This window comes from Anser brachyrhynchus (assembly GCF_964034855.1).
Source record: "Anser brachyrhynchus genome assembly, chromosome: 1".
NCBI lineage: Eukaryota > Metazoa > Chordata > Aves > Anseriformes > Anatidae > Anser > Anser brachyrhynchus.
In genome coordinates this window covers 21,625,772-21,650,938 of record NC_137694.1, presented here as the reverse complement: position 1 = coordinate 21,650,938, position 25,167 = coordinate 21,625,772, and the positions used below count along the sequence as shown (strand labels likewise).

The 25,167-nt window shown below is 39.4% G+C and overlaps 1 protein-coding gene across 5 annotated transcripts in view; it reads right to left on the bottom strand.

Moving 5' to 3' along the window:
- Positions 1–25,167, bottom strand: part of MOV10L1 (Mov10 like RNA helicase 1) — a 40,073-nt gene that overhangs the window by 13,172 nt on the left and 1,734 nt on the right. For 3 of the 5 annotated variants that reach the window (XM_080574769.1, XM_080574767.1, XM_080574765.1), the window contains exons 2-16: positions 24,218–24,405; positions 17,763–17,919; positions 17,269–17,381; positions 16,189–16,379; positions 14,216–14,356; positions 12,111–12,352; positions 11,792–11,987; positions 9,659–9,853; positions 8,869–8,980; positions 7,224–7,401; positions 6,558–6,628; positions 6,114–6,205; positions 5,284–5,342; positions 4,688–4,803; positions 613–709 (exon numbers count right to left, since the gene is read on the bottom strand). In XM_080574769.1, the coding sequence (XP_080430895.1) occupies positions 613–709; positions 4,688–4,803; positions 5,284–5,342; positions 6,114–6,205; positions 6,558–6,628; positions 7,224–7,401; positions 8,869–8,980; positions 9,659–9,853; positions 11,792–11,987; positions 12,111–12,352; positions 14,216–14,356; positions 16,189–16,379; positions 17,269–17,381; positions 17,763–17,919; positions 24,218–24,405 (2,148 nt within the window). Of the gene's footprint in view, positions 1–612; positions 710–4,687; positions 4,804–5,283; positions 5,343–6,113; positions 6,206–6,557; positions 6,629–7,223; positions 7,402–8,868; positions 8,981–9,658; positions 9,854–11,791; positions 11,988–12,110; positions 12,353–14,215; positions 14,357–16,188; positions 16,380–17,268; positions 17,382–17,762; positions 17,920–18,073; positions 21,043–21,287; positions 21,397–24,217; positions 24,406–25,167 lie in introns of those variants that run through there. The other 2 variants (XM_080574768.1, XM_080574766.1) reach the window with 2 other exon arrangements.

Below are 25,167 nucleotides of genomic sequence, written 5' to 3'. Positions count from 1 at the left end.
GCAGCAAAATTTCGGTAATTTTTCAGGGATAATACTAGTACTTGATGACCAGTGGTGAAGTCGTATGACAACTGTAATTTTCCCCCCCTCATGCAGTCCAGCCCTAGCTTCCACAACAGAATCTTATTAACACATTAACAGAAGCACAATCTAGGCAACCTACTCCACAATTTAGGTAACCTATTGCTACAACATGATAAAATCACCCTATTTAAACATCAGCATACTTAATTGCTGAAGTGATGCCTCTCAGATAAGCAAAGGAATGATATGTACTTTCTGAAACCTTTTAAAAATCGGTATCATTTTTTCCAAAGTAGCTATCCCAGCAATCCAGTTACAAACCGGAAACTTGGAACATGAGTGAACATTTTCCAGTAGATGACTTGGAATAATTTATTGAGTACAAAATATCACTGGATGCTTGTTGAGCTGAAGATGTTTAAATACTCCACAGAAGGACTCCAACAGAAATTCCTGCTAGTACCGCTTCTCCTTAAAAGAGCACGAGGGCATCTGAAAGGCACCACCATACTCAGCCCCGATTTGGCTGAAGCGATTGCAATGCTGAACTGTTATTCTTTAATAAAGAAAGAAAGTAATAAAGCATACCAAGTTGGCTTGTTTGTGCAGTAACTGTCACCACGTCTGGTATGTTCATCTGCCTGGATGCCATACATTTTGTCCATCTGTTCTGCAGTTTTTTGACCTGAAATCATAAAGTCAAGGTAAATGCATTTATAATCTTACAGTAACAGCCAATTATCTTCACCAATATTTTTGAAGTTGCTACATTTTTTCCCCATTAAACAGACTATCTGTGAAGAAAGGAAGAGTATGAGAGGAAAAGATCCAAGGAGTTTCCACCTTAAAACTAAGGTTTCTAGAAGTTTGAGTTTATGTTAAAATTAAACATACATTGCAGAAATACTTTGCACGCTCACATAAGGATTGTGAAGTCATGGTTAAGTAGCTTCCTTCAACAAAAGCTAACGTTCACATTCCATGCGTTTTGGCAAGATAATTTCAGACTGCAGCACGGGAGGAAACTGTAGTGAACATGGCATCAACAGCACTCTGGACCAGATGTTACAATTCTCTTAGTAATACTCATCCCAATCAAGTGAACTGATGAGCGTTGGCGTTGATTACTTCCTGTAAAGGACAGAGGTACTTGTTTTCTAGCCATATTATCCTGGAATTTTTGCTGCTTCCCCAGAGTCATGATGCCATGGAAATACTGCAAGGCTTATGCAGTCCTTCTGATTACTTGCTCTGCTGCTTATCCAAGGGTACTAGCAACTTGAATACTTCAGGGGATCATACAGGGATCTCTGGGGTAAGATGAGGGGTCCAAGCGATGTTCTCCACCGCCCCTCTATAGTTAAACAGCAGGAACCCAGTAGAACAGGCACCTTGCAATAACTAGCTGTGCTGCAGCTCTTATCAGTATGGCTCTGTGTTTATGTGCAGGAGCTCCATGGCTGCACATTATTCATTGCAAAACCAGAGGCATGCCTGAGCTGTCACCACAAGAGGACTGAACAGCAATGATATTGTTTGATGGTCTAACAACTCCCTGCCAGGAATGGGACAATGTGGATGGACTTCCCACAAACAACTCGCACTAGGCTCCTGATCACAAGTTGTGCTGCTCACTGGAGATTTCTATCATTCACATACCTATTGCAATTCACCCAGGAGATTTCCAGAATTACTAGTGAGTGGATGACAGCTTCCTGACATAAATGGCAGAGGCACTGATCAGGAATAAGTCCCTGCTAGACTTGCTGCTCACATACATGAAAAACGCATGCTTCCACAGATCTGTCTCTAGTGCAGATACTGCAAGGTAACTGCCTCAAGATCTCAAAAGAAGGCTAAAAAGGTAAGAGCAGTCAGAACTTTGGACAATCTAGAGCAGACATCTTAAACAAACCGTCCTGCTGCACAAGATCATCTGGAATTTCAACAGAAGGTCTGCTTAGCTAAACTTGTAGCTTCTTGATGAATTCATAAAATGCGAACTGGAAGGTTAAACTAGGACAGGCAAAAATATAAAAACACTGCTTGGAAAGCTGGACAAAATCTGGAGAATCAAAGCCCAGCTGATGTTTAAGTGTGGCAGGAAGGGAGTAACAAGAACAGACTCTGCAACTGTTGTGTGGAAGAGACAGTCCAGAGATGGATGAGAGAAGACAACTTACTGATGGATGTTATAGGAAAGAACGCCCTTGAGCAGTTTGGGAATGAGGGGGAAAAGTAACCTAAGCGCACCATGCTGTGAACTACTTTGAGACACTAGATGCACCCACATTCATAGAGTGGCTGTGACTCACTACAGTGATACAGTTGTGGATGCTGCTACCTACTAAATGGAAAAACAAACAAACCACCCCCCACCCTCCCCCCAAAAACCAACTTGTCATTCCCACAAAAAATTAGCAATGTCCCTGACAGCAGGATGAAGCTAACATTGCTCCAATTTAAGATGGACAACAAAATCACGAGAACTACAGCTCATCAGCCTTGGTCCAGTCCCTGAACCGATCACGGAGCATATCCTTTTGGATTCATACATTTCGAAAAAAGGGTGACCAGGAATGGTTCACGCAGCTGTAACAAGGGACAGAGCTTTCTTAACAGGTGGCCAACTCAATTTCCTTCTCTAATGAAGGGACTTAGGTGGACAGAAGAAAGCAGTTATTGTAATACTCCTGACTTCAGTAAGGCTTTCAAAATGATCTATTTATCACAGCATTCTTATTAGTCCAAGGACATTACCTAGATGAAGAGACTGTTAAATGAGCTGAAAATTGGCTGAATTACTGGGTTCAAATTGCATTAATCAATCGCTTGATACTCACACTTGTGAACACGCCACAAGCTAGGAACCCCAGGGTTGTTGTTGGGGCCAATATTATTTAGCATCTTTGAGAACTATGATGAGACCGAGTACACCCTCAATAAAACTGCAAACAAAATTGGGATTCATATCTGAAATGCCTGATGGCTCACCTCCAGTTCAGAGGGACGAGAAACTTTGCAGTTAGACCAATAAAAAACTCACAAAATCAGTAAGAGGTGGAAAGCTCTGTACCTGGGACTGAAAAACTGCACAAACCACGACAGGCTGTGAACCCACCGTCTGAGTAGTAATCCCCAGGCCCTTTCCAGGATCCTGGGTTACTGCTAGATGTATACAAACCAACAGCCTGTTCTTAAGAACTGAAAGAACTTAGCTTTTTTTTTTTTTTAAGTTTAATTTGGAGGAGGTAAACAGGAATCTAATGCCCATAAGGGCTTAAATAAGACTTGGAAAAAAAAAGACAAACAGTTCTTTGTAGTAGCATACTATATAAACAACAGGTTACAACCACAAGTTGTGGGTAGAAAAATTGATACTGGGAATGGGGAAAAAAATGAGTGGAAAGGTTCTGAGACACTGGAACAGGTTACCCAGAGGTTCTGGAACCTCTGGACAAAAACAGATGAACCCCTACCCCAAAGCTGACTTGATCTGGTATTGGTGACAGTTCTGCTTCAAACAGTAAAAATGACTAGGTAACATTCTTAAGTTCCTTTTAAGAAAGATATTATAATTTCTTCCTGTAATTTAACTAGCAGCTAAAAAGCACAGGTAAATTTCCTCAGGCCAGGATGATTATCTTATCATAAAATGTTTCCTGCCACAGTGAGAAGACTTCACACATCTATTAAGAAGTTGCTATTAAAACCAGTTTAATGCAAATCTGACAATTCAAATTATAATCATACATGTTGTTACTAGCACTTCTCATTCTAGATGGGAGGGTTAGCTTAACAGCATCAGTTGTTACAAAAATCTCTCTCCAGGTATCAAATGACCTTCTGTCATCAGAAAGCACAGAATTACAGAATGGTTGAGGTTGGAAGGGACCTCTGGAGATCATATAGTCCAACCCCACTGCCAAGCAGGGTCACCTAGTACATATTGCACAGGATGGCATCCAGGCAGGTTTTGAGTATCTCCTGAGTAAGAGACCCCACAACCTTTCTGTGCAACCCATTCCAGTGCTCTGTCACCTTAAAGTAAAGAAATGCCCCCTCAAATTCAGCCGGAACCTCCTGTTCTTCAGTTTGTGCCCATTGCCTCTTGTCCTGTCACCGGGCGACACTTCAAAGAGACCGGCTCCATCCTCCAGACAACCTCTCTTCATATCATTATGCACATTGATCTCATCCCCTCTCAAGTCTTCTCTCCCCAAGCTAAACAGGCCCAGCTCTCTTAGCTTCCCCTCATATGAGGGATGTTCCATTCCCCAAATCATCTTCATAGCCCTCCACTGGACTCACTCCAGGAGCTCCATGTCCTCTAAATAGATAGAAGGCTATCACATTGGTTAAGCATGACTTCCCCTTGGTGAATCCATGCTGACTACTCCTGATCACCTTCTTATCCTCCACATGGTCAGAGATGACTCCAGGATGAGCTGTTCCACCACCTTTCCAGGGATGGAGGTGAGGCTGACTGCCCTGTAATTGCCTGGGTCCTCCTTCTGGCCCTTTTTGAAGACAAGCTACATCAGCTTTCAGAAGCAGCAGAATACGACTGATTCTCTGATTTCTAACAACAGCTGTACAGTACTTATCTGTTACCAATATGAATGCCGTTAAGCATTTTAATAAACATTTACAGAATATTTACCTCACTCTCTTGCTGGGAATATTGTTCAAGGCCATCATCAACACCACAGTACTCAGTAATATTTTGGGTCTTGATAGCTTGTGGTGACCGTAAGAGAAGCCGTTCTGGAAATAAAACTTCAAGTTTGGAGAAGAAAGAAAGGAATTTGAAAGCCACATAAGCACTTCACACATTCTACTGATACCAGCTCGCTCAAAGTGTTCAAAATTGATTTACAAAACCTATCACAGAACTGGGAAAGATCCATGTGAAGTTCATATGAATTGTTCTACTCTACCATAAAAAACAGGGTATCTGTGCTTTTTATTTAGCTCTGATGCAATGTAAAACTGCCAGTTCACATATTATTGTTACCACAGCATGATTTAAACAGTTCTCATTGGTTCAAACTGTTGACAGAAGTTTAAGTTTCCACTCATGTCCCCTGTGATGGCCAACAACTCCTCTAGTTTTTTTTATAAAGTAATTACAGGAAACTGTAAGAACACATTATTATAATGCATTTTTCTTAGTATGCCCTGATGTGAAAGCAATATAAAACATGAGACTCCTCACAACCAAACCCCTCCAGACAGCTTAAGTTAACTGAAATATACCTTTTTCACCCAGACAGGTAGCTTGTTCAACCGCCAACTGGCACCGTCTGCTAGTAATCCTGTTGTTAGAACAGCAGATCAGCAGTTTGTGGATTAGAGTAAAATTCCGACATTCTGTAAGCTGCAAAAGCATACACCCTACAAGGCATCCAGTAGTTTTTCTGTGCATCACTGCTTATAAAAGTGGGAGTTTTTACACAAGTACTGTAGTGTATTTACTGAAAAATACACTGCAGAAATGTTAATCAACGGATATGCTATGAGCAGCACTGATACATATATTCTCTCGCCCTTCGGTGAGATAAAGATTACCTTGCGCTCCTGATTCAGATAGTCTTTAAATAAGTTTTTGGTAAAACCGATCTTTAACAGAAGATTAAGCAGCTATATACAGCTAACATGCCACAAATAAAGCAAAATTCAAGGTTTATGAATAGTCTTGCAGCCATATTGGTATATTTTTCTTAAAAAACAAAAAAAATCTACCACCCACTCGACAGAAACCCATGCAACCAAAAACCCAAGAACAACAACAAGAAAACGAACATAAAAATCCCATACCACCCCAATAACTATTCCACTGCCTGGCATTGCAACAACCATTTACATGTTGAAACATTCTTGTCTTGTGTCTCTGCTTTGTAGGTAGTGACTACCACTGCAGTCTTATCAAGGAATATAGTTGGAAAGAAGTGAAAGAATTGGCACTTGAGTTCTTAATTGTGCCCTTCCTGTATCTATCCAAACTACCAACTAACAGTCTCATGTATTTTCAAGTTGCTTTACTAGGGGAATCATGAAATGGAGCTTTTTGGAAGTCTATAAAATACCTGCAGTGAACAAATTCCACATCCATGGGTTCCAAGTTGTAAGCCTGTTCAAAATCTGCATTAAATTTAAGAGTAACGTCTTCATTACATATCTGTTGCAAGAAAAAGAAAAGTTTACTGATGAAGGCCTTAGTCCTTTACACACAACAAAAGCATCTTTGAAAGCACTAGGAGTAAAAAAAAAAGCCAATACCTAGATTTACTACTAATACATTTCTAGATTATGTTATGAGCACTTTTAGGGCAGGTAACAATTATAATCTAGATAGAAAAAAGGAAGCCTACAGTCTTCAAAACAACCCACCTAACAATAGAAATACACCATTTAGAGTGTAGATAAAAATCTAGCTTCCCCAAAACAGGTTAAGCTCCATGACTTGTGCTGGCTTCCCCTCTGAATCCTGCAGACTACCGTATTTTCAACAGAAAACACACCCCGCTTACCTCGGTAATATAGGCAACGTACTCTATTACATGCTCAGAGTAGACTTGACTTTTCAGTATCACCTTATCACCTAATTGACAAAAGACAACATTGTTACAAGGAATAGTAAAATTATCACCGCAGTACTTCATTTGTTTCCCTTTTGCATGGTTAAGATTGGAATTTGCAGGATGACGGATGCTAACTAACTTCAGCAAAGTAGCTGGATCCACGAGTACCTCAGAAGGCACTAGTTATAGAACTGCACATACCAGTTCAGATCACATTTTAAAAGTCACCTAATATTGATGCCATCAGACCTTCAACACCTTCTGAAAACTGAATCCTGTGTATCGTAACGTTTAATTCATAATTACTTTCCCAGTTTTGATACACCTATTGCAAAAATAAACATTGCACAGTGTTTTTGTGGAAAACTTCCTCCATTTTTGTACTTAAGTCTAAAAATATGAGAAGGCTCCTAGGAACAGACATGTAATGCTTCTTCAGATAGCAGCCATTCTAAGACTTAGGCATTAACAGTGCAGTTCACCTGTACAGGAGCCTAGATTAATTATTTTGTGTTCAAATACATGAAAGACTTCCTTAAGCATATGACAATGCAATGGAGTTTGCACTGCACTAAAAATACAGATCAACAAGCTTTATCTCACATCAATTACTACCTGTATTCAGGTGAGGTCTGCCTTCTTCCACTCCTGGTACTTCTAACACTAAAAAGTTCCCATTCCTCTTCAACGTAATGCCACTCATGCTAAAATCTTTTATCTCCATTTCTGCATAGATCTCTTCAAGCCACAAGAGAGTAGAAAATTTTGCTTTGTAATTATTTATATTAAGACCCTGGAAAGCAGAACAGTATACATTACAGTTGCAATTTCTATGCTGAGATACAGACCCCACCAACCTTAGTATTACGTGAAACAGTTCAAGTTAGACTGCAGAGCAACCAGGCTGCCAATTAAGGTGACTAAATACAGCATCTTAATACACTAAGCTAAACTCCCACAACAGTCAATGCAGAATTGTGTATCTTTGGAGCTCTGATAAAACAGCCAGTCAGCTAAAGCATTAACCATGTCTTCCCTAACTAAAATGGGCATTTCTACACCTGAATTCAGGGGCAGTTTCGAAATTGAATTATATGTTCACCAGTCTCAGAAAGCTTAAAAATTTAAGTACACTGGCCAGAGATGGGTAAAGACGGAGTCACATCAGTCTCTGCCCTGTCTGATGATCTTACAGCTTACATCAAGCTGAAAGAACCTGAACTTTCCCCTTCACAGCTTAACACACTCTCACTGAAGACGTGTTCACCAACAGCACAAACCTCTCTCTAAACCATGACTGGCGGCAAAGAATGCTTTCAGTTCGATATATTTTCTCTCAAACATTATTTGAATGAGCAGTACTTTCTGGTGCAGACTTCACAACAGTCACCAACATTAGATGGAACTTAAGATACTGTTAAAAAAAAGTTACCATTACCAGCAGGCTTTCAGTACAAAATTATTTCAAATACTACTTTTTTCTCTAGACAGTATCTCTAGCACACTACCATATGTCAATGACTTCAGGGTGTTTTGTACACTGTTTAGAAGGCAAACAGCACATTTTACCTAAATATCTGCCCCAGATAAGTCCTTAGAAAGTTGGAGGGGAAAAAAAAATAGGGAAGAGACCACCAGCAGTGCTCTACCAGAAATCAGGACAGTTTCTGAAGAATAACTAATATTTTTTACTAAACTTTAGGTTTGCCGTTTTTTTTAAAAAAACAACAACAAAAAACAAACTTTAGATTTGCTTTTTTTTTTCTTAAATGTATTTTAGAACTGCTGTACTCATGGGAAGAAATTGAACTAGCTGTATATTTGAGGATTTAAAAAGAGGTTTTGAACAAGCAGAAAAGAATCCTCTGTTACTGCAATAAGCCTAAGAACTTCTGCTTTCATTTCCTATGAAACAACTGCTGGACTACTGTTCCAACACCCTGAAACCCCTTTCCAATGATGCCTACAAAGGAGAAGTGAGGAGGAATCTTTTTCACCTACTGTAATATCCCTCCCCGGTATAATCTAACTCCCTTTTCAGTTTTTCACATTTACCATTTTGCTTTCTTCTAAGCTTGAATTCTGTGACACACTGAAACCAGTGTAAGTTACAGGACACAGACTGCAGTCTTAGTCTACTTGATAACAGCATTGTATCAGCTTCTATTACGCTAAGGGCTACAAATTTTTGATAAATTAAGGTCAGCTTGAACAGACACACGTAAAATATATTTTCTTATATAAACCTACACTTGCATACCTCTGCTAGGAGAGGCTGGAAGGTCAGTACGTCTAACTTCTGCTCCACACATCTTCTTAACTCATTTGGTATGGTATAATGTGGGAGGAAGCTTGGAAGCTTTCTGCTATTTCTGAAACAAGAGCGTGTCGAATCATTCAGTAGCTTTTTTTTTTTTATTTGAAGGACAGCAAATTAATATACCACATCCTCAAGGCTACAGGAAACCACATGCAACAAAACAGATTTCTTCAAGGTGATAATCATAAGTTTTCTACATTTGGACGAAAGGTACGTGTTCCAATTACTCATTACTTAAAAAAAAAAAGCCTGCTTTTATCCTCTTCTCCATTTAGTGATACTGTTATAACTAAGCAAATACTCTTAAGTATTACAAAAGTTTATCTAGAAGAAGAAAACTTCTGAAATAAAAGTAGCAAAAACATCAACTAATACAGATGTCAGGTTGCTTGAGGAGTTCAGAAGCTAACTTGCTTAGAAAATGATTAAGAAAAAAATCTGAAATAACTGTTACTTGTAGGACACTTACATAGCAATCTAATTTAAAATAAAAAAATCACATTATATAGTAGGAAGCTTCTGTACGAACAGACTACAAAAAAAATCAAGCAGTTCACTACTAAAAAACCCTGTCAGTAAAATCTGAAATTAACATGTTTACAACATACCTATATAAATATGCACAAATGCTTCTTGTTTGACATTTGTCAGCATTACAAAACAGATATAGCAATACTAAACACAACAAGATAAGACAAATATTATTCCCTGCCCCCCTAACTCATAGTACCTTTTGCATTTAGGGGCAACCACTGTTGTCGTCCTTTGCTGGGGTACTGAAGTAATTTTAGGCTTTCTTGAAGAAAATGGTTCCACAGGTGCTATTAGTAGTTCTGCTTCATTTGTTACTGTGGTTTCAATATAGCGTCCAATAGTAAAATCAGAAAAACCAAGCAACAGGAGTTCTTTACTGTATCCAGGATTTCTTCAAGCAAGCAAAAGTTAAGTTCTTAAAATCACCACACTGTCTTTTCCTCAGCCATAATTACATTTTTTAGTAAAACTGTATGTTGTCATTTCAGCAACGAGAGAGCTGCTAACTTGGGGCAATTCCTTACACTCACTCCCTACACTGAGTTCAGTCCAGGTATCATGTTATACAATGAAAAATTTTAAAAATTTTAAACCCCAATTTCATCAAAAGCTTGCGTAAGGAACAGCATCCCTCTCCTCAACATACCAGGTACAGAATTAATACTCCCATCACAAGGAATGTCTTGTAATTACTGCTCCTGAAAACGATGAGCCAAACATTTCCAGTGGAGGAACCTACAGCATATCTCCCCCCCCAGGGTGCAGCAACAGCTTTCGCTCTGCCTTGCTTAAGGCTACTCAGAACTGAGTCCTAACTGCAAACACATCAAGTGGAGAAAGCAGGCAAGATCTTCATCTTCTGAAAAAAATGCACTGTGTATCTGTAAGTGGGGCCTGGGGAGTGACAGAGGAAAAAAAGGTCAGAGGGAATTGTTTCTTCAGATCCAGTTCTAAGGAACTTAAGACCCTTCATGCACACCATCTACTCCAAAATCCGTTAACAAACTCTTCCCAGCACTATCTAGAGCCAAATTCTCTCCTTAGCACCAACTACACAGTCTAATACTGTTACTGTGTGTCTGAAATCCAAAAGGATTCCAACTTACTCTCTCTTTGGCAGGAGTGCCACTTTTTCATGCCAACTAACACTACCTACTCAGGTTAAAGCCGTAGCCTGTTTTCTCCCTGATACACAAATCCAGCGCAAACACCAAACCGTCCAAATTTACAGTCTAAATTTTCAGTCCCTATGGTCCCTTAAGTGGCCAGCAAGCACTTGCTACCTTCACGCTGTACTCTCCCATGGAGAGTTGTGTGGATTGTTAGAAGGTCCTCACCCAGGCTTTGTGGCATTTACAGATCTACAGTGAAATATAAATTGCTCTTTCTACACATCTCTGTCCATAAAGACGTGCCATGCTGGCAGCTTACCTTCCAAACTGCAACTGTATCACCCTAGGAAAATTGCTACCATTTTAAAATCGTAAGGCAGGGGTTAACAGAAGTAGCCGGTAAGTTCATGTATTACCATTTTGATGAACGAAACAATTTGACTTTGTTTTCCCTGTTCAACTTGGAAACTATGATAATAAAAATTGATGGTGGTGGTACACATTTTGTAGATCTACAACAAAAGTAACTGAAAAAATACATGAAAGTAAGCTTTCCAGCAAGAGGTTCCTTCCTGAGTTCTGAAAGAGCTCACAAAACCACAACTTACTATTCTTAGCCAGTTCCATGAAATATTTTGTACAGCAAAGTACTTTCATTTACAAGGTGATTTTCTATTTTTTTTAAAAAGTATTTGCAAACCTCTATGAATTAGACCTTCAAGGAATAAAGCTTTTTCCCCTCCCCCCCCAGGCACAGATAACTTGCACTTAATATCACAGTACAGGGAAGTTTGAGATTTGGACATAGAGCAATGTGAATACAACTTCACGGTGGTAAAACCAGAAGAAACATCATACAACACACAGAAATCCCCTGGAAAACTACATTAGCTCTAGTGTTCATAGAGCAACTGACTTCCCAAACAGAATATAACCAGCTGTAGACATTACCTTTACCTTACTGCCTTTTTCCATAAACTACCCATTCCCACTGTATTTCTTCATTTACTACCATCTTTTCTTTTGAAAAACATCAGAACGAAGTGTTAAAATGCCAACCACTTTGAGCTCCAGTATAGATTTCTACATCATTTGCTAACAGATACTGGCTGCCTTTAATGTACACACACACACAAGAAGTTCCCAGAATAAGGAAGTATTAAGTCAGTTTTTACGATTTGTTTCCATCATACCAGTGAGAACAAAGAAATACTTACACAGCTGTGCATATGATCACTACAAATGTTTTTCCACCTGGTGGTATGACAACTTCTCCAGTAATGTTAGTGTGATTTACTGGCTGCTCGACATCTTCTCTTTGCTCTTTTTCACCATTATAGAGATTCTCATCTTTTACCAGGGAAACGTTTTCTTTTGTCTTTGATAAATTTCTTTCCTGAGGATTGTTTCTATCTGTAGGAAACAAATTCTTTTATCAGGATTGTTATGGCTAGCACAGGCAAGCCTTTTCAAACAAACCTATGGGTCTTCTCATGAGTTAACATTCAGAATTCAAATGGTAATAATTCACTGTACCTGAAATGACTCCATTCTTCATAACGCATGCATTATTCAGTGACTCATGTGTTGTTCCTCCACTGCCATTACAGAAATTAACTGCAGCTTTTGAAACATTTTCTTGATTTATTGCAAAAGATGACAGATGCGCTGATGGACTGTCCTGGCATTTTTGAGGAATCTGAAAACTGAATTGCTTGTCTTTCACCCATCCAGCTAATCTGCAGCTGATTAAGGACTGTGGTACACTCCCTTTATTCCTAGAAATAGTTATGTAATTACGTAATTAAATGCACAGTTAGTAGTCATCTCTGCAAGCTTAATTCTACCTGTAGTTAAATACAACCGTTTGTAGGTGGGTCAGGTTACCATTATTTCATAACCACTACTGGAGAGAAATCACACTGCTGCTAGAGGCCTAGAACCTCTGCTAAATTTTATTATTTTTAGGTCTATCAACCACCCTACAAAGTACAGCAAAAGAACCAGCAACATGCATACAGAAGTACCGTGTATGAGAAAAGCAAGAGCTTTTCTTTTTCTTCTCCAAACACAGGGTAACAAACTTTTAGGAAAAAAACGCACAGCAACAAATAGGTGGTATTCAGGTTGGACTCCATTTCAGCATCTATGTACAGATTTGAACAAAACCCCACCAAAATCCAAGGATGCACCAACATAGTACACCAGCATGCAAGTTTAGGAAAAAAAGAAAAGTCTGGTCTGCTTTTAATATGCAAGTATACAACAGTTTTGTTCTAAGACTGAGGAACGCAGCGTATCTGCATTTTAAACTGAACACACAAGCAAAAGCATTTACATTGATCCTCATTTCAGAAAGGAAACAGTTTGAGGATTGAGAAGAAATTTATGACTGGGTAGTCTTGGAGAACTATCTATAAGACAGAGGCTCAATAAGACTATCCTGACATCACTAAATCCAATACGAAAACCTCTTCAAAACCCCACTATCTGGGGACATATTGGCTTTATGTGGTAAAGTACTGGTGGTGGGGGGGGGGGCTGCAGGGGTGGCCCCTCTGAGCAGAGCCCAGCAGCTGCCACATGTTAGATCATAACCAGCTCCAGACGGCTCCAAAGGGGACACACCGCTGGCCAGAGCCAAGCCAGCGAGCACAGAATTACAGAATTGGCTGGGCCTCTGTGAGAGCAGATTCAAGAACGACTGCTGGGCAACAACAGCTGGGACAGTGAGGAGTGAGAACCAGCCCTGCAGACCCCAAGGTCAGTGCAGAAGGAGGGCAAGAGGCGCTCCAGGCACGCAGCAGCAGTTCCCCTGAGGCCTGTAGAGAGGCCCCTGGTGGAGCAGGCTGTCCCCCTGCAGCCCATGGGTCCCACACGGAGCAGATCTCCACACTGCAGCCCGTGGAGGAGCCCCCGCAGGAGCAGGCCCTGGGCCGGAGCTGCAGCCCGTGGAGAGGAGCCCAGGCAGGAGCAGGGGGTCTGGGGGGAGCTGCTGTCTGTGGGGGACCTGTACTGGAGCAGTTTGCTCGTGACAGATGGACCCTGTGGTATGGACCCAATTGGAGCGTTCTTGAAGAGCTGCTGCCTGTGGGCAGCCCCCGCAGGCTCAGTTTCGGGCAGGACGGCATCCCGTGGGAGAGACCCCACATGGAGCAGGGGCAGAGAGTGACTGAGAAGGAGAAGCAGAGACAAACCACCAGGGACTGACCACAGCCCCCAGTCCCCATTCTCCTGTGCTGCTTGGGGGGAGGAGGTAGAAGAGGGTGGATAGGGGGAGAAGGTGTTTTTGGTTTGCTTTTAGTTTCTCACTGCTCTAGTCTGCTAGCGATAGGCAATGAATTACACTAATTTCCCTATGCTGAGTCTGTTTTGCCCCTGACAATACTTGGTAAGTGAACTCCCTGTCCTTATCTCAACTCATGAGCCAGTATTTTCTCCCCTTTTTCCTTTGAGTAGGGGGAGAGAGAGAGCAGCTGTGGTGGAGCTCAGCTGCCCTGCTGGAAAAAACCACTGCAGTGGATTACTTGAAGGCTGTAAACAACAATATTTAACTATGAAAGGCTTCTGTATGAAAGACAAGTTTACGGATTATGGAGGGGTGGAAAGGAAGAAAGCTCATAACAACCAGAAGGGCTTACTCTATCCAAACAGTCATGCTTCTAGATTCCCCCTGCTTCAGAGTTCCAAAATCAGTTGTTCTTGATACTTCCAGCCCTCCTTTGTTTCTCATTAAGTTTTCATACGGGTCATCCAGATCAACTGGGTTGCAGGGAGATTGTCTGTAAAAAGATTGAATTTTATGTAGTAATTCAATTTAAGGTAGTGATTTTAAAACTAACTCAGGAAGCATCTCTGATTCAGCACACTCACTCAGGAAGTATCTTTAAGAATGACTACAGCATAGAACAGTCACAATGTTTATGAAGAAGCAGGGGAGAGGCTTTGCTTTCTCAGCTAGTTTTACTTCCAAAACCATTATGTTACCTTTACTAGCTGAAGCAACAAGTTGATGAAAGGCTTGTTTTTAACAGCACAATAAACTGAACTCTGAAACTCTGAGTATAAGATAAAAGTGATTAAGAAGCTAGCTGGTCTTTCTTGAAGAGCTGAACCAAATCCAAATGGTGACTGAAGCCACTGCGGATCTCTTTGGGATCTGAACCAAGACACAAGAGAGACCAGGATGCTTAGCAAGAGCCTTGCTGAGCAGCGGAGCTTGATAGAGGAAATTGACTAGCCTTCAAACCTTTTTGAACACATACCCTAACCACTTAGGCCTTCTGCCTGCTGCAACAGTCTACAAGTATACTGAAAAAAGAGTTTAAAAAGCTGAAAAAACAAAAAATAACATTAAACACTACTGTTACACACATTAGTGATGAAAAAAGCCTACAAGATCAGAGCCACATGCTCCTTCCTGTCAGACAGCAACTGTAGCTCTCAATGGTCAATGTCAGCTACCAGCAAGCCTTTTTCAAAATCATTTCTGCTCTACAATTAAGAAAGTATTCAGTTAATTAAAATGGCCCTTGGTTTAATTGTTTCTCCGATATTTATATACCCTCAGTGAGTACCTTAGTCACCTAATGCAATAAAGTAGAAAATTATCACAGCTGCTCTTTATTAGATACAGAGTTTACTCTCAAAGCCCACTAGATGTCTCCCATTGCAGCTTACCCTGGCTCATTTTTAATGCAAGAAAATACATGAAAACTGAGAAGTCAACCCTAGTATCTACTTTTGTAAGATTTTTGAATATAAAATCCATCACTAATAAGCTCAACCAAACAAATTGTACTGTCGTACAAAGTGATGCAAACACTTCCAGCTCTACCTAGGTACAAGGTAAGCCTACTATATCCATTATTTCCAGTGAGAACTAACAGCTTATTCCATTCTTCACAGGTCCTTTGAAGATGGATGTACTGCCCTTCGCCATCTTCTCTAGAGAGGAACAAAGCAAACTGTCCCATACCTGATGTTTTTGAGGTATAGAAAGGTCTGTTTTACTCATTTCGACTCTCCCATTGGTCCACTGCCTATTTCTGGCTGGCATAATCAGGCTGAGCAATCCCACCAGAGCCTTGTCAGCACTGAGTGCTGACTGGAACTCACGAGTCCAGCTACAGATCTGTCCTGCAGAACTGCTACTGAATAGTTACTTCCTATTCAGCATTTCTGTAGGGGATTATTTCATAAGATTGTGCTTCTTCCCATACTAAACTACTTTTATTTCCACATCAGTTCCACTGAAAATAGGTTTCAAACAGTAAAGTCGTCACTAGAAGAACAACACAAATTACTGGAACTTGGCATTACTCTAACTCAACTGTGCAAAATTCCATCCTTGCCTAGCTGTATTCTGAGCACAGCTGCTACTGGTTTTACTCCTTTAGTAAGCACAGATGCCTCCATCTTCTGCAAAGGAAGGAGAAAGAGCCAGGGCTAAAACATAACACTCTGATCTTCCCATCATCATGTCTTCTAGACAACTAGTCAAAAATCCAAACCACAGTATCTCTTGCTTAATAGATGCAAGAAAATTTAAACTGCAAACTGCAATTTATCCCTACTCATTAGCAAGTGGAAAGAAGAAAATAATGAATGTTACCCCTTCTGGTCGACTGGAGCCAAGCAGAGAGCTCTCCAAACATAAAACGACTGATTGCTCTCCACCACAATCACATTCACTAGATCATGAACACGAGGTGAATAGCCATCAGGAAGTCTCAGCGAATCCAAAGTGAAAAATATATTCTCATCCACAGTACCGTTTCTTCCACAGATGCTGGAAATGCGAACCTGTAACAGGTTGTTATTCAGTGTTACTTGGTATTACCTGCTTAATCTAAGTGACATACTATCATTGCTTAGTTTTCCATGCAAGTCATGCTCGCGTTAACAGAGCAACAATCTGAAATTTCAATTATTTATAACAGACAAACATACAGCCTTAACCTAGAATCACTGTGCTTGTCTATAGATTTTAAAATGTAAAGAGACAGAAGCACTTCAAGCATTAGGTTCTACTTTCATGTGCTACGTTTGACTTAATCATGATACCCATCATACAAATTAGGTAAGTTGGAAGACTTCAGTACTAGCAGTCACAACAGGAGGAATTTTCTTTTCCTCCTCTTCCTATGCTTGACAAACAGATATTATTCTATATATAAAATTAAGCTAAATACAATGAGTCATGTAGATCACTATTACTAGAGGGCATGAGTATTTTCAGTAAAATAAAAAAGGGACAATTACTGTTTCAAAGCCACAATACTTGGACAAGTTTAACATAAATTCCAGTCCTCACTTCTTTAAAAGTTTGGCTGCAGTAGGGATCTGTGAATTTTCAACATAACTAAAACAGTAAGCATCTGAATTCAGAATCAACAGCCAGTATGTTAATCAACCTGTTCTACCCAGAACGTGCCTAAATTTTCAAAAAGCCTTCACATATAGGATTATTTCTAAACCAGCAATGAGTTGGTATCTTTTATGTACCAATAGTAGCAATCCTAAAAGTACCCACAAACTCCACAACTTCATGAAAGATTCCCCTTGTCAAAAACCCTCATGTAGTAAGTGGCATCCCTGCTCATGGCAGGGGGGTGGACTGGAGGATCTTTAAGGTCCCTTTCAACCTGAGCCATCCTATGATTCCATGAAAAACAACATGCTGAACGTTTACCTTATCCACTCGCTTATATCTCAAAGGCTTTACAGCAACTGCTTCACTGCTCCATGTTGTTGGTTTAATAAAATATTGTGCTTGCACCAAGTCACCTACCCAAGGCTTGAAACCTATGTGAAACAGAACATCTCATGTTAATTGCTACTGATTTCATTTGCGTTACTCCCATACAGAACTAAATGAAGTTAAACAATGCGACCAGCCAGAACAATGCATTATTTAGATCCAATGAGTTGAGGCTTCTCTTTTTAGTTCTTCAAATCCCGAGCAGGTTACGACAAACTATGCAAGTGATGCCAGTGGAAAGCACACTTGTATACACCAGGACTGCAAGTACATCATGCTCAGTGAGAACGAAGATGAAGCTTTCTTCACCCAACTCCCCTTATTTGTTTCACTACATACACTATCAGAACTTCTTTGGGATGCGGTCTACGTGCTTCAGATTAACAGAAAATTAAGGAAGAACAAACAAGAAAGCCTCTACACACCTTCACAGACATCTTCCATTGTGAAATGAGTATTCTGATTTATGTAGCCACCATCCTTACAGAGAGAAGTAATATTGCCAATTAATATTTTCACATGTTGTTCAGAAGCATTACAAGCGGTACTGTAGCTTCCCCATGTAGTCTGGACTGCATCTACCTATTAATACAATAAAAAGAAAAGAAACATACACAGCTGACACTCACAAGTGTGTGCTTATTTTATAAAGCAGACAGTTAAACAAATTTTATTATGATCCTCAGAATTCCAACTGCTGCTGGAAGTCAATCTTATTAGACAATTCTATACTCACCACAGCTGCTTGTTTTTGTAGAAAAGAATGCGTAGTAAACAGCAAGGAACTTCCCCCTTTAAGAAGTCTGCTGCATGCTTCAGTGGTAGTCAGTAAAATAGTTAAATATTGATTTGCCAAATGTTTGTCACGCCTCTTCTGTGTTAGGTCTACTGTTAAGAGTTTTCTTAATATTGGTAAGAGGAACCGCATCCTCAACCCTGCAACTTGACTGTACACAAGCGGATCTAGAACATCGTTATTTCAGAAAGCAATAAAAAAAATACACGTTGTCAAAATGCCATTTATCAACACCTTAAGCATTTTAGACTGTCCCTCAGTCATTCTTTAATCATTGAAATTGAAAAGAAACATCTGCTTCTTAAATGCTCTCCATATCAGCACCTCAAAAGTAAGTTTAATTGCTTAAGCAGGCCTTTGCAGAACCCAAGCCACAAATTATCAATGTTTACAAACCCTTTTAACCCTGCATGGTTATGCTGGGGGCAAGGATAATAGGAGCTCTGCTGTTAATTACTCAATATAAGCACACTAACATTTCCTAGAACTGTGAATTGTCTTCCTTGCTTCTGTAGGGCCACTACCATCATGGGGTCAGGGGTCCTGGCTCTACATCTCAAATGCTTATTATTCGGTTTCCTCGCTCCCTAGAAGCGCTGATGGAACCAGTAACAACGCCAATGCCACCACACAGATGCACTCAGCTGTTACACAAGAACTGCTGACTCTGTATAGTATGCAGAGAAACTGCACTGTGCAACAGAGCAAAAGAAAGGAGATCACCAGTTCTTTTATGAGGGTAATGAGGATTAGGATGGACAAAAGCATTACGGAAGTATGCAAGGTATCTCTGCGGTGATTAAACAAATTGAATGAAATGCCTGTGGACAACTTCTTCAATGAATGATACATATGTAGTGCAAGCGTACATATCAGATCATTAAGTTAACACAGCCAATAATATTCTCGTCTTTTTAAGGTGGTGTTCCACGAAAGCTTATTTCAGAAAGCACCTACAAATTGACAAACAGAATAAAGAAGCTGATAGGAAACCTAGCATAATGCAGGTAAAAGTAACCAGAACAAAATCAACCCAAACTGGATGGAAAAGAAAAATAGAGCTGTAGTGTTTTTATTTCTAAATGAAGATTAGAAACTCAGAACTAGAAAGTACTTTCTTAATGTATAATGTGAAAAAAGTCACCCCAACAGAAGAGTCTGTGTAACATCATCTTTCTTTTACAGATCAACATTTGCACAGAGATGAAAATCAGTCCTTTACCCACACTTTTCATAAATATTAAAAGGCATTTTACACTTGCTACATGCTGTTACTACATTTGTATAGTGCACTTTTTGGAGACAAATTTTACCAAGAACAAGTACATTATGAAGCAAGAATAGACTGAGTATTAACTGCTTTGTCTCGATCATACAGATCATAACCCAGATGCTGACTGTGGTGGTTTTACTTCAGCTGGGCAGCTGAGCTTCACCACAGCTGCTCTCTCACTCAACTCAAAGAACTGGGGAGAAAATACGATGCAACGGGCTCAAAGGTTGAGGTAAGGACAGGGAGATCACTCAACAATTATTGTGATGGGCAAAACAGATTCAGAGTAGGGAGATTAGAGAAATTTATTGCCTATTACTAGCAAGCTAGAGAAGTGAGAAACACAGAAAAACTGAAAACACCTTTCCCCAATCCACCCTCTTCCACCTCCTCCCCCCCAGCAGCACAGGAGAATGGGGGCTGCAGTCAGTCCTTTCCCTTTGGAGTGACAGAGCCATTGTGGTGGAGCTCAGCTGCCCACCTGAGTAAAGTCACCACAGAATCAGAACGGCTTGGCCTGGAAGGGACCTTCAAGATGATCCAGTTCCAACCCCCCTGACACAGACAGGGATGCCACCTGCTATATCAGGTTGCTCAGCGCCCCATCTCTACTCCAGTTTGCAAACAGTTTAAGGATACAACTATGTATTTTACAGTCAATACTGCTATACTGCATTTAAACAACTATTCTTTCTTGGTACTCTTTTTAATGACATCAAAAAACCACTTAAAAAAAAAAAAGCACATTTTGCTCCAGTCTGAAAGAGATCTTAATACTCACCAAGAAGATCTGAATATCAAGCTCTTCCCTAAACAATTTATATGGGTTCATATGGATAAAGTCTGAACACCGATCCACGTAAGACTACTGTATTTACGTTTAGTGTAAGCTACATACAGAGTTGTGCGTCAAAATAACTTGCACACTTACAGAAATGCTTTCAACACATGAAAATATATGAAACATCCCAATGTAAGTTTTATTCCTTCTTCTCCATCTCCGTTTTCCTCTACCAGAGAAATTGTTCCTGGTTCTAGCTCAAAATGGCCTTCTTTCTATAACATAGAAAGCCTGGGAGAGCTCAGACTTTTAGAAGATGATGTTATATGAAATGGTATTTGCACACCAATGCTGTTTAATGATTACACTTCTCAGGAAGCTTTTTTTTTTCCCCTCTGCCTATGAGATTAAAAATAATCTAATTTTCCTGTGCCCAGAAAAAATGGACTGAAATGCTATTTGGCTGCTTTGAGCAACATTCTCAACTTTGTGCCACTATACAGAAAGTGAATCAAGCTTTAATACAGAGTACAGAACAAGTCTGGGTTTTTATCCAAGTACTTAAACAAGGCCTTTAAAGAAGGGAGAGCAGCGCTGTCCTACTGGAATTAAATATTCTACATTAGCAAGTAAGACAGAAACTTGCAACCAGAAGTGGGAACCTTGAAATCCTTATGTAGGAAGTCCGTTCCAGTCATGATTATTCTTGTTCAAAATAATCTGGATGTATTTTTTCCTCTCATGTCTGAAAAGAACAGCTGTACCATTTTTCTTTTTATTTGCAAGAGTTCACAGACTACTGCATCCTTTGAAGAGATGAGTTTTGTCTCCTTGCTTACTGGATTGTGAATTCCACTAAAAATATATAAAATGAAGGGACATGAGGTTACCTTACAAGATGCTAGGTTTTTATTTTTATTTTTTAATATAAGTACTAGAGCTGGCAATATTTTAGAAATCTTTCATTAGATTTCTTGTGGTATTTCATTTTAGGTCCTACAATCAAGCTCTGTCCTTATTACTCTCCTTTCCTTAGTCTCATTTAATCAGCAAAACTGCACTGGTTGCAAAATGAAACAGGTTTCCAAGGAAAAACTCACCCAGAATTTTGCGTGTAACTGGAGTTCATTTTACTATGTGATGTTGTCTTACATAGTTCTATTTTTAATTTGAAACATCTTTACTTCAGGAATTGTTCATGTTGCTATTCTGATTAAGAGGGGAGAGAACAGAGAAAAATGTACGCATGAAAACATTTAAAGTCTTCTCGAAATCATGTTATAAAAAAAGATGTCTTAAATTCAGGTTTAAAAAAGACCTGGTTTGTTATGAACTGCAAACATCTCAGAAATAGTTTGATATCATTAGTTATTATCAAACCAGCAACGGAGCTTGAAAAAAGTCCACTGAAGTAACTCTACTGCATTTCCTCAATCATCTATAGAACTCATTAATACATAAAATGCATCTAAACACCCAAACATCACACAGTAAAATGCAAATCACTTAGTCTTCTAGCATTTTAATTTTCTATCTACTTTTATTTGAGAGGTCACATTTTCAGCCAACTACATTTTACCAGACTCAGCACAGTTACTGCCAGTTCAGCCACTAAAGAAGAAAAAATCCTGAACATTTGCATTTATTTTAATAAATAAAGCAGCCTCCAGGCTATTTCCATGACAGAAATAGGAGGAACTTACGTGCAAGTCGTTAGAGCAGCCAGAAAGTTTGGCTTCCCCATTACCCCAGCGTTCATCTCATGGAATGATTATCATCACGTTCAACTGAAAAGCATGGTTATTACAAAAAAGGCTTTTGGCCACCATCCAGCATCTTTGCACTGGTTTCCCATTTACAGGTTAAGTAGATACAGGTCTTTCCCTAGAATTAACAGCTACACTGACTGATGGAACTTAGAGCTTTAAATCCGAAGGGGATCTTCAAATTCAAGGCAAATTAAGGGAGAAAGATAATAAAATAAATCTTTCTAGATTACCATCTGTAGGAACATGTATTTTACAGAAAGCAACTCTTTCAGATGGCAAACACACACCTTCACTTCTCCTACATCCACAAAGCCACACTGATAGGAAGACTACTACAGGGAACGGAGCTGTGTTGTACTGAACTGTTCATGCAATCAGTCGCAAGGCAGCCTGTGACGGTATTTGGTCCTTCCTTACAAAGGCTCTACTGGCCATACACACAGCTCTTCAAAAGAGAAGCAGCATGAATACGCAGTTTTAAAATTCTTACGTTTTTGGTCATATGTACATAAAGCTCACACACACATCTAGCACATGCCTGACACCACATGCATCCTTTTCTGAACATTAGATGTTTTATGCAGCAAGGCACGCTGGCAATTACATGCTCTACATGTCACAGATGCATTGCAGATGCCTCCGCACATGTACATGACATCAAGTGGAATTCCAAATGTTCAGTAGTTTACTGTTTTAGCTTGAATTCAGACACATGGGAAATTAAAATAGATGGGTCAAATGCTCAGATTTTAAGGATTGGGGAAAGTGAGAATGAGAAATAAAAAATACACTGTACAACTTTACAGTTTCAGGATTGTTCAACAAACAAGCTCAGAAAACGATACAGCACATTGCAACAGAGATGCCACCAGTTTCAGTTATGATCTGTAAATCATCCTGCTACAAACGTATACCACTTGGCACTAAGCGAGTTGTGGTACACATCAAGATAATGCAAACTGGCTTCTGTAAAACAGCCAGTTATTAATGGACACTGACCAAAATGTCTCTGAAGTTACGAAATCAGGATAGTGCACGGAAAGAAGGCACGAGACATCAAGAACACTACATGCTAATCAGTGCAAGATTTTGATCTCCTTTCCCTAATTATTTACATCATTTGTCAATTTAGCATAGTAAAGGCAAGTAAATAGTAATGATGAGTTCTTCAATCTGATAGCTTCTACTCTCATTAAACCTGTGTATAAGAACTTTATTAATAAAGCTTACTAAAAAAATAGAATACTTTGTTTAACCATCAACTTCCTATTACCTGCAACACGATGCCTGAAGCTACTCTGATGATTATATTCTTTATAAAAAGCAAGAGATCCTAAAATCCTTCATTATAAAACATCCATTTACAAGGAAAGTTAACTTCAAAATTGCAGTTGTATTGAGACTGGCTCCCTGCAGCCAGCTCAAGTCCAGCTAGACTTACTTGCTTTGGCTCACGGTGAGTTTGCTGATGAAGCACACTGGCCCAGTGCTGTACTCAAAGCATAACGTAGCTAAGCAGATGCCAGCCAAGAAGGCTGGTTCTGTACCCCCAGTTACCAACTGCTTCTGCATGGCTGGCAGCCTTTGAAGCAGCAGTTATGTTTACATAAGATCCAAACAAAGAAGGGCTGTTGGACTCAGCTTCTCTGTGTAAGAAAGCTAGATTATCATAGGCATCTGAGTTAAGGCTGATTTTAAAAAATTATAGTAGATTAAAATTGGAAGCAATGGATCATCAAGCCTGAAGTAGGTTTACAGATGAAGCATCAAGAGGTACTGAAACATCCCTTTTTATAACTCAGTGGCACTAAATTACTGAATTTTTACAATAAGAAATTCTGACATTTGTGTTCTTGTTCACTTTTGTTCCAAAAAAGTAAGCTTACAGACACTGGTTTTATTTCCCTATCAATTCACATAGCGATGCCATAAATATGACTCAAACTCAAAAGTTAACATACAGATTTGAGTTAGGTCTGATTAAAAAAAACAAAACTCTGATGCACTTACCTCAACCAACAGTATAATATTTACTACATCCAGATCGACACTCAGAGCATGAGCACAAGAACAATATGCTAAAAAAAATGGCATACATTAAATCCAAAACCACTTATCCCCTGTATGTCAAAGGCTGGCAGTTTTTTTTTTTTTTCTTAAACCATTCAGCATTCAGGAGACTGAAATTATAGTAACTTCCACAATACAGTCTCAATTAATTTACAGAGAAAGTGAGACTACCATTTATATTCACCTCTTACCCTGATGGCCTTCAAGCCACTTGATATTTTGTCCTCTTCAACAATAGCAATAACTTCCTGTCCAACAGCCAGTGGCATGCCATTTGAAACAGCATCTTTTGTGAAGATTATCAAGTCATTGATCATCCCATAATCATGGCAAAATCTTGTCACCACTCCTTGCACGGTTTTTGCTTCATGACCTGCACCTACAGGAAAAGTGTTGGTGTAAAAGCAAATCACTTGGTCAAAGAACCATTAAACGCGTAATGAATGCTACGAAGTAAAAGTAGTGCCACTACTTTTTAATCAAGAAATCATTCTCTTGCCCAACTTAAATACCAACAGCAATTACAAAACAGTTTCACATTTGAAACTTGCAGGCTTATAGAAGAAAGCTCATTAAGTACAAGTGATGTTTGTCTTTGAGCTGTATGGAAAACATACTTTGAAAAACTTAGTATTAAAAAAAACCAACAACCTTTCAGGTTAAACAACTAAACAACTAACAACTAAACAGTTGTTAAAACAACTGTTAACAGAAAGTTAAACAACATTCAGCTAAACAACTTTTCCCAAAAGTTCTGGGCCAACAGCAATTTTCAATATTTTCCACACCAAAATAAACAGTTCTCAGCATTCTTTGCATAAGGAATCCAACAGATTTAAGTTTTCTATACTGAAGAAGTAGGGAAAGTAAACAAGCATGATGCTATATAAATCAATTTATCACAGCTGTTTGTATAATAATTAGTATGCTTCTGAACTGAGACGTGCTGTTCCTCTGGAAACCCACGACTTTCAAGTGTTTTGGGTTAGAAGCAGTATCTACTTACACATCACAGAAACTTTCCCTCAACAGCACTGTACTACAATGTCAGGCTTAAACTAATATACTTCAGCCCAGCTTTACGGTTCTAAGGTATTATTAGCTACACTAACAACCAAGACTATTAATACAATAGTTTGTT